Consider the following 12568-nt stretch of genomic DNA (forward strand, 5'->3'; position numbering starts at 1 on the left):
TTCAAAACCCAGATTTTGCCCATTGCTCTTTTGAAATTCTTCATAACTTTCTTCTCTCCTCTGAGGATTCTGTAATTCCACTTCTTAACTAAATGAACGTACTTGGTATTACTGTAACATCCACACTAACTTGGAAAACCCACATTATGAAAATAGCCAGATCTGCTTCGTTGAAGCTATAAGTCCTGTTCAGACATCAAAAATTCTTTTTTTTCTGAAAGTTGCTCAGAGTAGCGCTGTCACATCTGGAATCTTTCTAGCACTGCATCTTTACTTGACAGTGTCGAGTCATAAGTGGTCCAACTCAACAACTCTCTAAGGCTAACTTCAAAACACTCTTCTATAGGTATCAGTTTGGGTTTTTCTCCTGAGAGCTGGATACTTGTGTACCCCCACCACTAGCTACACCATGCAATACTCAGCAAGCTGCTGCATCACATCATCATGTGTGGCTGTTGACAACTCAAGGGTAGGCCATTTTGATAAATTTTCTTTCACTACTCCTAAATGCTTGGGAACTATCAACCATTTCATGTCTTTTCCAACAACTACGATTTTCATTTCCTCCAAAATTCATAAATACTTTTCACTGTCTCTTCTTTTTTCCTTTCATTAGCCTTTCTACATTTCAGTTAAGGACCAACCTTGAAGTGGACTTTTGTCCATGACCGGAGCCTCTAACATTTAAAAACTACATGCATGAACTTATATAGTTTTAATGTCTTTACCATAAATTTTAGTTAGTTTAGCATGACTAAAAATTATAATCCTGAAACATCCTCAATCATTCAAGTTTTCAAGAACATACTGAGCATAAATGGAGGAAAAGCTGCACATTATCAAAGCAATGAAATGAATTAATGTAGAATCACCAAAACTGAATATATAACTTATCCAAGTAGCAATAAACTGAGGAATAAAGATGCCAAAGTGGGAGACAACTATATCATGATGTAATCTAACCAGCACTGGGGAATTCTATATATATCATGTAGCAAATAAAAAATTGACAATCATTTCAACACTTCTTCTGAACAGTCAAGATCAACTGACAATCACTGCAACACTTCTTCTGAAGTCAATAATCAAATATTACCAAATTATACTTATTGGTTCTTTGAATTCAGGAACAGTAAGCATTAAAAAGAGGTTTAGTAGAGTATTAATATTTCAAGGAAGCATACAACCACAGATATTGCTACACATGCTCAACGAAAGTAGTGGGATCTCACACTTACCATCAGGATCTGCATCTTTGGATAATTTAAGAGCATCACTGTTAGCCAAGTCAGAATTAGCAGGTGATACAGCTAGGATAAGACAGCTGTCTTTGGTTATGTACGTCATGATCATGTTGCGGATCTGCATCTCAATGTCTGCTGGCTGGTCACCTATGGGCACTTTTGTCAAGCCTGGCAGATCGATCAGTGTCAGGTTCAACACTGAAAAGAGAAAATAAAATGCTTATGTCCTAAAAGGAGACAAACTGTAATCACTCTACTAAATTCAACATGGGAAAGTGATGATCCCTTGTTAACAAAGCCAACTTCAAAGGTTCTTTTGTATAAAAAAAAGATAAAAACCAGACTTTGAACAGTACGTAGAATCTCAGACTTAAATACACATGTAATCTATGGTTAATTATTTTCATACAATTACCACTAATTTATCAGCTGACATATATCATAGGGGCCCATATATCATTGTTACAAAATCTACATCATTAAAAATTTGAATACTTTGGAAAGGGTACAAAGTAGGGTCTGCAACAAGTATGTTAGTATGTGGTGGGGTGTGCAGCTGGTAATGGTAGTTTGGTGATGGATAGCTTCCAATCTAAAAGAACCAACAACAAAATTATGCCATGATGGCAAGAGTATAGTGCATGACATTCATTGTATGACTTGCTTACAGGAAAATACTGTTCCTCTCAATTGCCACTCCTACACTCGTCACATATCTGCTTGTAAAATGCAATTTTTCTACTCCTCTAGTGTAGTCATTTGAGGTTCATCCATTATTGTCTTTAATCAAAAGTCTAGTCTTGTTTGGAATGTTTTTGCAGCTACTCCATATTTTCTATTTCTCCTGGTACTGCATTAAGTAAGCAATGCAGATTTTTCACTGATCATTCATATATATTTTTCCCTGGTGCCTTTTTAATATATTTCAAGGCATTACACTTAATATGATAATTCTGTATCTACCTTGCTGAGTTCCTTTCAGGTTTAGGATATATATCTTTATATCTCCATTCTGTTGCCAAGCATATATTACCACATATCTTTCTCTACATCTTTCTAGACTACAGCTCAAGTTCTTATAATCTTTCGAGGTTGTTCACATGGTCTAATCCAATGATCGCATTACACAAAGTTTCTGCACCCTCTCTAATCTGTCAATTTCAATCTGCTCATATAGTGACCATGCAATACAGCAATATTCTATTCTCCATCTCATATATATATATCTTTCTTTCAAACTATTCGCCATTCCCCACGTTAGCAAGGTAGTGTTAAGAACAGAGGACTGGGCCTTTGAGGGAATATCCTTACCTGGCCCCCTTCTCTGTTCCTTCTTTTGGAAAATTAAAAAAAAATAATGAGAGGGGAGGATTTCCAGCCCCCTGCTCCCTCCCCTTTTAGTTGCCTTCTACGACACGCAGGGAATACGTGGGAAGTATTCTTTCTCCCCTATCCCCAGGGATATATATATATATATATATAATAATTGGGAATAATTGGTATGCATGGGGTGTTCAGTGTTGTAAATGGAAATGGTGAAGAGCTTGTAGATTTATGTGCTGAAAAAGGACTGATGATTGGGAATACCTGGTTTAAAAAGCGAGATATACATAAGTATACTTATGTAAGTAGGAGAGATGGCCAGAGAGCGTTATTGGATTACGTGTTAATTGACAGGCGTGCGAAAGAGAGACTTTTGGATGTTAATGTGCTGAGAGGTGCAACTGGAGGGATGTCTGATCATTATCTTGTGGAGGCTAAGGTGAAGATTAGTATGGGTTTTCAGAAAAGAGGAGTGAATGTTGGGGTGAAGAAGGTGGTGAGAGTAAGTGAGCTTGGGAAGGAGACCTGTGTGGGGAAGTACCAGGAGAGACTGTGTACAGAATGGAAAAAGGTGAGAACAATGGAAGTAAGGGGAGTGGGGGAGGAATGGGATGTATTTAGGGAATCAGTGATGGATTGCGCAAAAGATGCTTGTGGCATGAGAAGAGTGGGAGGTGGGCTGTTTAGAAAGGGTAGTGAGTGGTGGGATGAAGAAGTAAGAGTATTAGTGAAAGAGAAGAGAGAGGCATTTGGACGATTTTTGCAGGGAAAAAATGCAATTGAGTGGGAGAAGTATAAAAGAAAGAGACAGGAGGTCAAGAGAAAGGTGCAAGAGGTGAAAAAAAGGGCAAATGAGAGTTGGGGTGAGAGACTATCAGTAAATTTTAGGGAAAATAAAAAGATGTTCTGGAAGGAGGTAAATAGGGTGCGTAAGACAAGGGAGCAAATGGGAACTTCAGTGAAGGGCGTAAATGGGGAGGTGATAACAAGTAGCGGTGATGTGAGAAGGAGATGGAATGAGTATTTTGAAGGTTTGTTGAATGTGTCTGATGACAGAGTGGCAGATATAGGGTGTTTTGGTCGAGGTGGTGTGCAAAGTGAGAGGGTTAGGGAAAATGATTTGGTAAACAGAGAAGAGGTAGTAAAAGCTTTGCGGAAGATGAAAGCCGGCAAGGCAGCAGGTTTGGATGGTATTGCAGTGGAATTTATTAAGAAAGGGGGTGACTGTATTGTTGACTGGTTGGTAAGGTTATTTAATGTATGTATGACTCATGGTGAGGTGCCTGAGGATTGGCGGAATGCGTGCATAGTGCCATTGTACAAAGGCAAAGGGGATAAGAGTGAGTGCTCAAATTACAGAGGTATAAGTTTGTTGAGTATTCCTGGTAAATTATATGGGAGGGTATTGATTGAGAGGGTGAAGGCATGTACAGAGCATCAGATTGGGGAAGAGCAGTGTGGTTTCAGAAGTGGTAGAGGATGTGTGGATCAGGTGTTTGCTTTGAAGAATGTATGTGAGAAATACTTAGAAAAGCAAATGGATTTGTATGTAGCATTTATGGATCTGGAGAAGGCATATGATAGAGTTGATAGAGATGCTCTGTGGAAGGTATTAAGAATATATGGTGTGGGAGGCAAGTTGGTAGAAGCAGTGAAAAGTTTTTATCGAGGATGTAAGGCATGTGTACGTGTAGGAAGAGAGGAAAGTGATTGGTTCTCAGTGAATGTAGGTTTGCGGCAGGGGTGTGTGATGTCTCCATGGTTGTTTAATTTGTTTATGGATGGGGTTGTAAGGGAGGTAAATGCAAGAGTCCTGGAAAGAGGGGCAAGTATGAAGTCTGTTGGGGATGAGAGAGCTTGGGAAGTGAGTCAGTTGTTGTTCGCTGATGATACAGCGCTGGTGGCTGATTCATGTGAGAAACTGCAGAAGCTGGTGACTGAGTTTGGTAAAGTGTGTGGAAGAAGAAAGTTGAGAGTAAATGTGAATAAGAGCAAGGTTATTAGGTACAGTAGGGGTGAGGGTCAAGTCAATTGGGAGGTGAGTTTGAATGGAGAAAAACTGGAGGAAGTGAAGTGTTTTAGATATCTGGGAGTGGATCTGTCAGCGGATGGAACCATGGAAGCGGAAGTGGATCATAGGGTGGGGGAGGGGGCGAAAATTTTGGGAGCCTTGAAAAATGTGTGGAAGTCGAGAACACTATCTCGGAAAGCAAAAATGGGTATGTTTGAGGGAATAGTGGTTCCAACAATGTTGTATGGTTGCGAGGCGTGGGCTATGGATAGAGATGTGCGCAGGAGGATGGATGTGCTGGAAATGAGATGTTTGAGGACAATGTGTGGTGTGAGGTGGTTTGATCGAGTAAGTAACGTAAGGGTAAGAGAGATGTGTGGAAATAAAAAGAGCGTGGTTGAGAGAGCAGAAGAGGGTGTTTTGAAATGGTTTGGGCACATGGAGAGAATGAGTGAGGAGAGATTGACCAAGAGGATATATGTGTCGGAGGTGGAGGGAACGAGGAGAAGAGGGAGACCAAATTGGAGGTGGAAAGATGGAGTGAAAAAGATTTTGTGTGATCGGGGCCTGAACATGCAGGAGGGTGAAAGGAGGGCAAGAAATAGAGTGAATTGGAGTCATGTGGTATACAGGGGTTGACGTGCTGTCAGTGGATTGAAGCAAGGCATGTGAAGCGTCTGGGGTAAACCATGGAAAGCTGTGTAGGTATGTATATTTGCGTGTGTGGACGTGTGTATGTACATGTGTATGGGGGGGGGGGGTTGGGCCATTTCTTTCGTCTGTTTCCTTGCGCTACCTCGCAAACGCGGGAGACAGCGACAAAGTATAAAAAAAAAAAAAAAAAAAAAAAAAAAAAAATATATATATATATATATATATATATTTTTTTTTTTTTTAATACTTTGTCGCTGTCTCCCGCGTTTGCTAGGAAGCGCAAGGAAACAGACGAAAGAAATGGCCCAACCCACCCCCACACACATGCACATACACACGTCCACACACGCAAATATACACACCTACACAGCCCTCCATGGTTCACCCCAGACGCCTCACACGCCCTGACTCAATCCACCGACAGCACGTCAACCCCGGTATACCACATCGCTCCAACTCACTCTATATAAAGAGAAACTTTTGGATGTTAATGTGCTGAGAGGTGCAACTGGAGGGATGTCTGATCATTATCTTGTGAAGGTTAAGGTGAAGATTTGTATGGGTTTTCAGAAAAGAAGAGTGAATGTTGGGGTGAAGAGGGTGGTGAGAGTAAGTGGGCTTGGGAAGGAGACTTGTGTGAGGAAGTACCAGGAGAGACTGAGTACAGAATGGAAAAAGGTGAGAACAATGGAAGTAAGGGGAGTGGGGGAGGAATGGGATGTATTTAGGGAATCAGAGATGGATTGCGCAAAAGATGCTTGTGGCATGAGAAGAGTGGGAGGTGGGTTGATTAGAAAGGGTAGTGAGCGGTGGGATGAAGAAGTAAGATTATTAGTGAAAGAGAAGAGAGAGGCATTTGGACGATTCTTGCAGGGAAAAAATGCAACTGAGTGGGATATGTATAAAAGAAAGAGACAGGAGGTCAAGAGAAAGGTGCAAGAGGTGAAAAAGAGGGCAAATGAGAGTTGGGGTGAGAGAGTATCATTAAATTTTAGGGAGAATAAAAAGATGTTCTGGAAGGAGGTAAATAAAGTGCGTAAGACAAGGGAGCAAATGGGAACTTCAGTGAAGGCGCAAATGGGGAGGTGATAACAAGTAGTGGTGATGTGAGAAGGAGATGGAGTGAGTATTTTGAAGGTTTGTTGAATGTGTTTGATGATAGAGTGGCAGATATAGGGTGTTTTGGTCAAGGTGGTGTGCAAAGTGAGAGGGTTAGGGAAAATGATTTGGTAAACAGAGAAGAGGTAGTAAAAGCTTTGCGGAAGATGAAAGCCGGCAAGGCAGCAGGTTTGGATGGTATTGCAGTGGAAGTTATTAAAAAAGGGGGTGACTGTATTATTGACTGGTTGGCAAGGTTATTTAATGTATGTATGACTCATGGTGAGGTGCCTGAGGATTGGCGGAATGCGTGCATAGTGCCATTGTACAAAGGCAAAGGGGATAAGAGTGAGTGCTCAAATTACAGAGGTATAAGTTTGTTGAGTATTCCTGGGAAATTATATGGGAGGGTACTGATTGAGAGGGTGAAGGCATGTACAGAGCATCAGATTGGGGAAGAGCAGTGTGGTTTCAGAAGTGGTAGAGGATGTGTGGATCAGGTGTTTGCTTTGAAGAATGTATGTGAGAAATACTTACAAAAGCAAATGGATTTGTATGTAGCATTTATGGATCTGGAGAAGGCATATGATAGAGTTGATAGAGATGCTCTGTGGAAGGTATTAAGAATATATGGTGTGGGAGGCAAGTTGTTAGAAGCAGTGAAAAGTTTTTATCGAGGATGTAAGGCATGTGTATGTGTAGGAAGAGAGGAAAGTGATTGGTTCTCAGTGAACGTAGGTTTGCGGCAGGGGTGTGTGATGTCTCCATGGTTGTTTAATTTGTTTATGGATGGGGTTTTTAGGGAGGTGAATGCAAGAGTTTTGGAAAGAGGGGCAAGTATGAAGTCTGTTGGGGATGAGAGAGCTTGGGAAGTGAGTCAGTTGTTGTTCGCTGATGATACAGCGCTGCTGGCTGATTCATGTGAGAAACTGCAGAAGCTGGTGACTGAGTTTGGTAAAGTGTATGAAAGAAGAAAGTTAAGAGTAAATGTGAATAAGAGCAATGTAATTAGGTACAGTAGGGGTGAGGGTCAAGTCAATAGGGAGGTAAGTTTGAATGGAGAAAAACTGGAGGAAGTAAAGTGTTTTAGATATCTGGGAGTGGATCTGGCAGCGGATGGAACCATGCAAGCGGAGGTGGATCATAGGGTGGGGGAGGGGGCGAAAATCCTGGGAGCCTTGAAGAATATGTGGAAGTCGAGAACATTATCTCGGAAAGCAAAAATGGGTATGTTTGAAGGAATAGTGGTTCCAACAATGTTGTATGGTTGCAAGGCGTGGGCTATGAATAGAGTTGAGCGCAGGAGGATGGATGTGCTGGAAAAGAGATGTTTGAGGACAATGTGTGGTGTGAGGTGGTTTGATCGAGTAAGTAACGTAAGGGTAAGAGAGATGTGTGGAAATAAAAAGAGCGTGGTTGAGAGAGCAGAAGAGGGTGTTTTGAAATGGTTTGGGCACATGGAGAGAATGAGTGAGGAAAGATTGACCAAGAGGATATATGTGTCGGAGGTGGAGGGAACGAGGAGAAGTGGAAGACCAAATTGGAGGTGGAAAGATGGAGTGAAAAAGATTTTGTGTGATCTGGGCCTGAACATGCAGGAGGGTGAAAGGAGGGCAAGGAATAGAGTGAATTGGATCGATGTGGTATACCGGGGTTGACGTGCTGTCAGTGGATTGAATCAGGGCATGTGAAGCGTCTGGGGTAAACCATGGAAAGCTGTGTAGGTATGTATATTTGCGTGTGTGGACGTATGTATATACATGTGTATGGGGGTGGGTTGGGCCATTTCTTTCGTCTGTTTCCTTGCGCTACCTCGCAAACGCGGGAGACAGCGACAAAGCAAAAAAAAAAAGAAAAAAAAAAATATATATATATACATATATATATATATATATATATATATATATATATATTTTCTTTTATCATTACTAAACTTCGTCGCTGTCTCCTGCGTTAGTGAGGTAGCGCAAGGAAACATATGAAAGAATGGCCCAACCCACCCACATACAAATGTATATACATACTTAAAGATGAGACCCCACTGTCATACCCTGTCACAAGCTTTAGATATATCTGGAGCAACCATATAGGATTCTCCAAAATCTTTCAGAGACAATAATCAGCCTATAGTAAGGCATGAAAAGGTTTATCACCAGTGGATCTTCATCTTATGTAAGCCATATTGATGACCATCAAGTACCCTATGGGATTCAAAAAGGGAGTGCAAAGGAAAGACAGACAAGTGAGGGCCCACTGGCCCATGTTTGGGTACCTGTTTTTGAATATATTACAAATTCCAACCCATTCCAACCGAAGTCAACGATGTAAAGATAGATCAGTAAAAAGGCTCCCTCTTCACCCCCCATTTCCTCCCAGCAAAAACAGCCAGCAGGAAAAAGAACAGCTAAAAAAAAAATCATGCACTGGCAAAGTAAGCCTGGAGGGAATCTGACAGGATGGAGTGACACAGTAATCCTGATATAAAATCCTACAGCTCTATACTACTCACTGCTTCATTAGGATGTATTCTTAGGGTCTAAAATGACATAAAGGAAATATTCTTTTCATTTATTTCTATTATACTTTGTCGCTGTCTCCCACATTAGCGAGGTAGCGCAAGGAAACAGACAAAAGAATGGCCCAACCCACCCACATACACATGTATATACATACACGTCCACACACACAAATATACATACCTATACATCTCAATGTATACATATATATACACACACAGACATATACATATATAAACATGTACATAATTCATAGTCTGCCCTTATTCATTCCCATCGCCACCCCGCCACACATGAAATGACAACCCCCTCCCCCCGCATGTGGGCGAGGTAGCGCTAGGAAAAGACAACAAAGACCACTTTCGTTCACACTCAGTCTCTAGCTGTCATGTATAATGCACCAAAACCACACCTCCTTTTCCACATCCAGGCCCCACAAAACTTTCCATGGTTTACCCCAGATGCTTCACATGCCCTGGTTCAATCCATTGACAGCATGTCAACCCCAGTATACCATATCATTCCAATTCACTCTATTCCTTGCACGTCTTTCACCCTCCTGCATGTTCATGCCCTGATCACTCAAAATCTTTTTCACCCCATCTTTCCACCTCCAATTTGGTCTTCCACTTCTCCTCATTCCCTCCACCTCTGACACATATATCCTCTGTCAATCTTTCCTCACTCATTCTCTCCACGTGACCAAACCATTTCAAAACACCCTCTTCTGCACTCTCAACCACACTCTTTTTATTACCACACATAAGTGTGTATATTTTTTTTCCTTGTATCCATTTTGTTGATATTTGAACTTCTGAAAAATATGTCTAACCAGTTATTGATGCCATCCATATTCTGTGTTAACAGTGTTTGATGATCACTTAATCCAGTGTTCAATGCATATAATTGGAAAAAAATCCCACTTCATTATTACATCTTTAAGCTTCATGATTTATTCTAATTGTCCTTGTAACTGTATTCACTTGTATTTCCAATAGATTTTTATGATTTATACTGTTTGAAGATGTGGGACTTAAAGATGGATTAAAAGAATCTGGAAACACTAAAATGCAAACCAACAGGATTATGAAGAGGTTAGAATGGTCACCCTTCTTTGGGAAAGGATATACCAATGCATGTTTCCAAGAGAAGAAAGTTTTGCATTTCAAAGAAAAAGAACAGAAGAGCAAGCAAAGGTACAAGTTTGGAAGCACACTCTTTCAATACATTGGAATGTATGTCATCTGGTCCATAAGCTTTGCTTATAAGAGAGATGGGGTTTTTCAGATGGTAAGGGTAATACTGGAGTAGAGCATGGTGAACATGAAGATAGTATGATGGTTAGGTGTGCAACACATGATGGCAGTATGGTGATGTGATGTGATGTGCAGAAGGTGTGCACAACAGATGGTCATATTATAGTAGTGTGCAGTAATGAAGTAGTGATGGTAGTATATTGGTGGAGTGAGTAGCAAATATAATTATAGAAAGGTGTGCAGCAGTGCTTGTAGAATGGTTGTGGGGTGTGCAGCAGATGATAACACTGAAGTGGAGTGTGCAGCAAGTGATTTCAGTATGGCAGTGGGGTGAGCAGCAGTGATGGTAGTATTAGCTGGGTGTGCAGCAGTGATAGTACAATGTAATGAGACATGTAGCAGGAGAAGGTAGTATGGAGGTGGGCTGGACAGCAAATGCAGGTAATATTGTGGCAAAGTATACACTAAGTGATGGTAGTGATGGAGTGCTCAGCAATAATGAGGTATGCAACAGTAATAGTGTGAAGAAAGTGATGGTAGTGTAGTGATGGAGTGAACAGTAGCAGCAGAGGTGTTCAGTAACATAGAAGTCATACTTAAATAATTGTACTTAACCCTATGTTGTACCACAAACTATTTCACAACAGCACAAACAGATGGCAGAAGAGAGGCCTTTGCTGTTGCTGCTAACTTCCTAAACTCCAGATAGAGGACATATCTATTTCTAACCAAGCTGCGACATCATTATGGGTTCTTGTGGCTTTAAAAGCAATTCACCCTATATAAACTAAGGTATATCTTATAGGATGAAGCCTCCCTCTATTTCTTTGTTACTTATGGAACAATTATGTTTTACAACTTATTTATGCCAAATATGAAAAAACATTGCCTCAGCAAAGATTTTTGGAGAGCAAGAAACAACATTTGCCTCAGCAAAGATTTTTGGAGAGTATTACGTTTTTATGGGAGCAGCTTTCTACTTTTTTCAGTACAATGGCTAATAACACTAAAAACAGGATGGTATCAGCAGTGGAAGCAAAAGGCTGACTGTTCCAGAAGTAGAAGACCCCTGACATCACCAATAAATGAAATCTTTAGTTTAAAATATGTCTCATGAAAGTATCTACTTCAAAAACTGTTTTCTTAATTTTGAGATGGTCTTTTTCTTAAGTAAGGTCATAAGAATAATCAAAAGAGTGTGAGTGGATAACAATAACCAAAAAAGAGCACAAATTACATGGTTGGATCAACTCAAAACATTATAGCAATACCACTGATATTACTCAACCACACTAAACAATTTGGAGGAAGATGTTTAAATTAAAGAAGAGATTTTTACTTTTATAAGTTTTTTCTTAGGAAGTGATATTAATCATCTGTCTGTGATACTTTTCATTATTCATTTACGAACACTAACAAAAACTTAAGAAATCAATAAGCTATGGAATCATTCACATAATGCTTACTTTACATGCACACACTGATAGATTTATGACCTTCATTTTTTCATGGGGTGTGCTGCAAACCCACGGTAAAAAAGTTTGTTCCACATGGCAAGAAGGATCAAGCAAGTTTTTCACTATTAACTTTTTAGATATTACTCTTATCTTTAAATCTTTGCTCTTTATACTCCCTGTTACCATGCATCTCCCCATTCTTCTCTATACATTGTAAAGCTCAAGCTCTGTAAGCCTCTTGTGAAAATTCATGGGCTCTAGTCAATCAGTTTTGCTTGTGAGGTTTCTTTATCCTTTCCAACTTATTCATCTCCATTTTTTCACTAGTAACAACAAAACACAGTAGTTCTTTATTTTGCTTATCACATAAACAAGCATTCTCATAATGATTTCTGTCTCTTGTAAAAGTTTCCAATATCTCACTCATTACATACCAAAAAAGCACTACATTGTCAACATACCCCTTAAACTCAAGCTTTTCACTGGTTGTAACTCCTGGATCTTTGGGATTGATGGATAAAATGGCGTTTGGGTGTGTATCAGTGATGACAGTATGGTGGTGGTTGGGTATGCAGTAGCAATGCATCGTATGGTGTGTACCAATGATGACAAAATGGTGATAGATACTAAGGTGGTGGAGACTATACCAGTGTTGGAAATGAGGTGATGGGTTGTGCTGCAGTGATGGGGTGTGCAGCAGTGATTGTATGGTGGTGGGGGTGTGCAGTAGTGATGGTAGTACGATGGTGGGGTGTGCAGCAGTGGTATCTGTATGGTGATGGGGTATGTGGTGCAATGGTAGTTGAGTGGTGGGGGGTGATGCACTGATGGTAGCAGTGGTGGTGCAATAGTCAGTAATATGGTTGTGGAGTGTGCAGCAGTGATAATAATATGGTGGTAGGATGTAGCAGATAATAGGGTATGCTAGAGTGATAATAGTATGGTGGAGAGATGTACATCAGTGATGGGGGGGAGGTGTGCAGCAATGGTGCTAGTGTGATGTGTGCAA

General features: G+C 40.5%; 1 protein-coding gene across 5 annotated transcripts in view; it reads right to left on the minus strand.

The window, feature by feature from the left end:
* shi (dynamin-1 shibire) overlaps positions 1-12568 on the minus strand; it is a 187468-nt gene that overhangs the window by 138054 nt on the left and 36846 nt on the right. For all 5 annotated transcript variants that reach the window (XM_071657888.1, XM_071657885.1, XM_071657886.1 and 2 more), the window contains exon 4: positions 1239-1442. In XM_071657888.1, the coding sequence (XP_071513989.1) occupies positions 1239-1442 (204 nt within the window). The remainder of the gene's footprint in view (positions 1-1238; positions 1443-12568) is intronic.

The sequence above is a fragment of the Panulirus ornatus genome, chromosome 65 (genome assembly GCF_036320965.1).
Source record: "Panulirus ornatus isolate Po-2019 chromosome 65, ASM3632096v1, whole genome shotgun sequence".
NCBI classification, from domain to species: domain Eukaryota; kingdom Metazoa; phylum Arthropoda; class Malacostraca; order Decapoda; family Palinuridae; genus Panulirus; species Panulirus ornatus.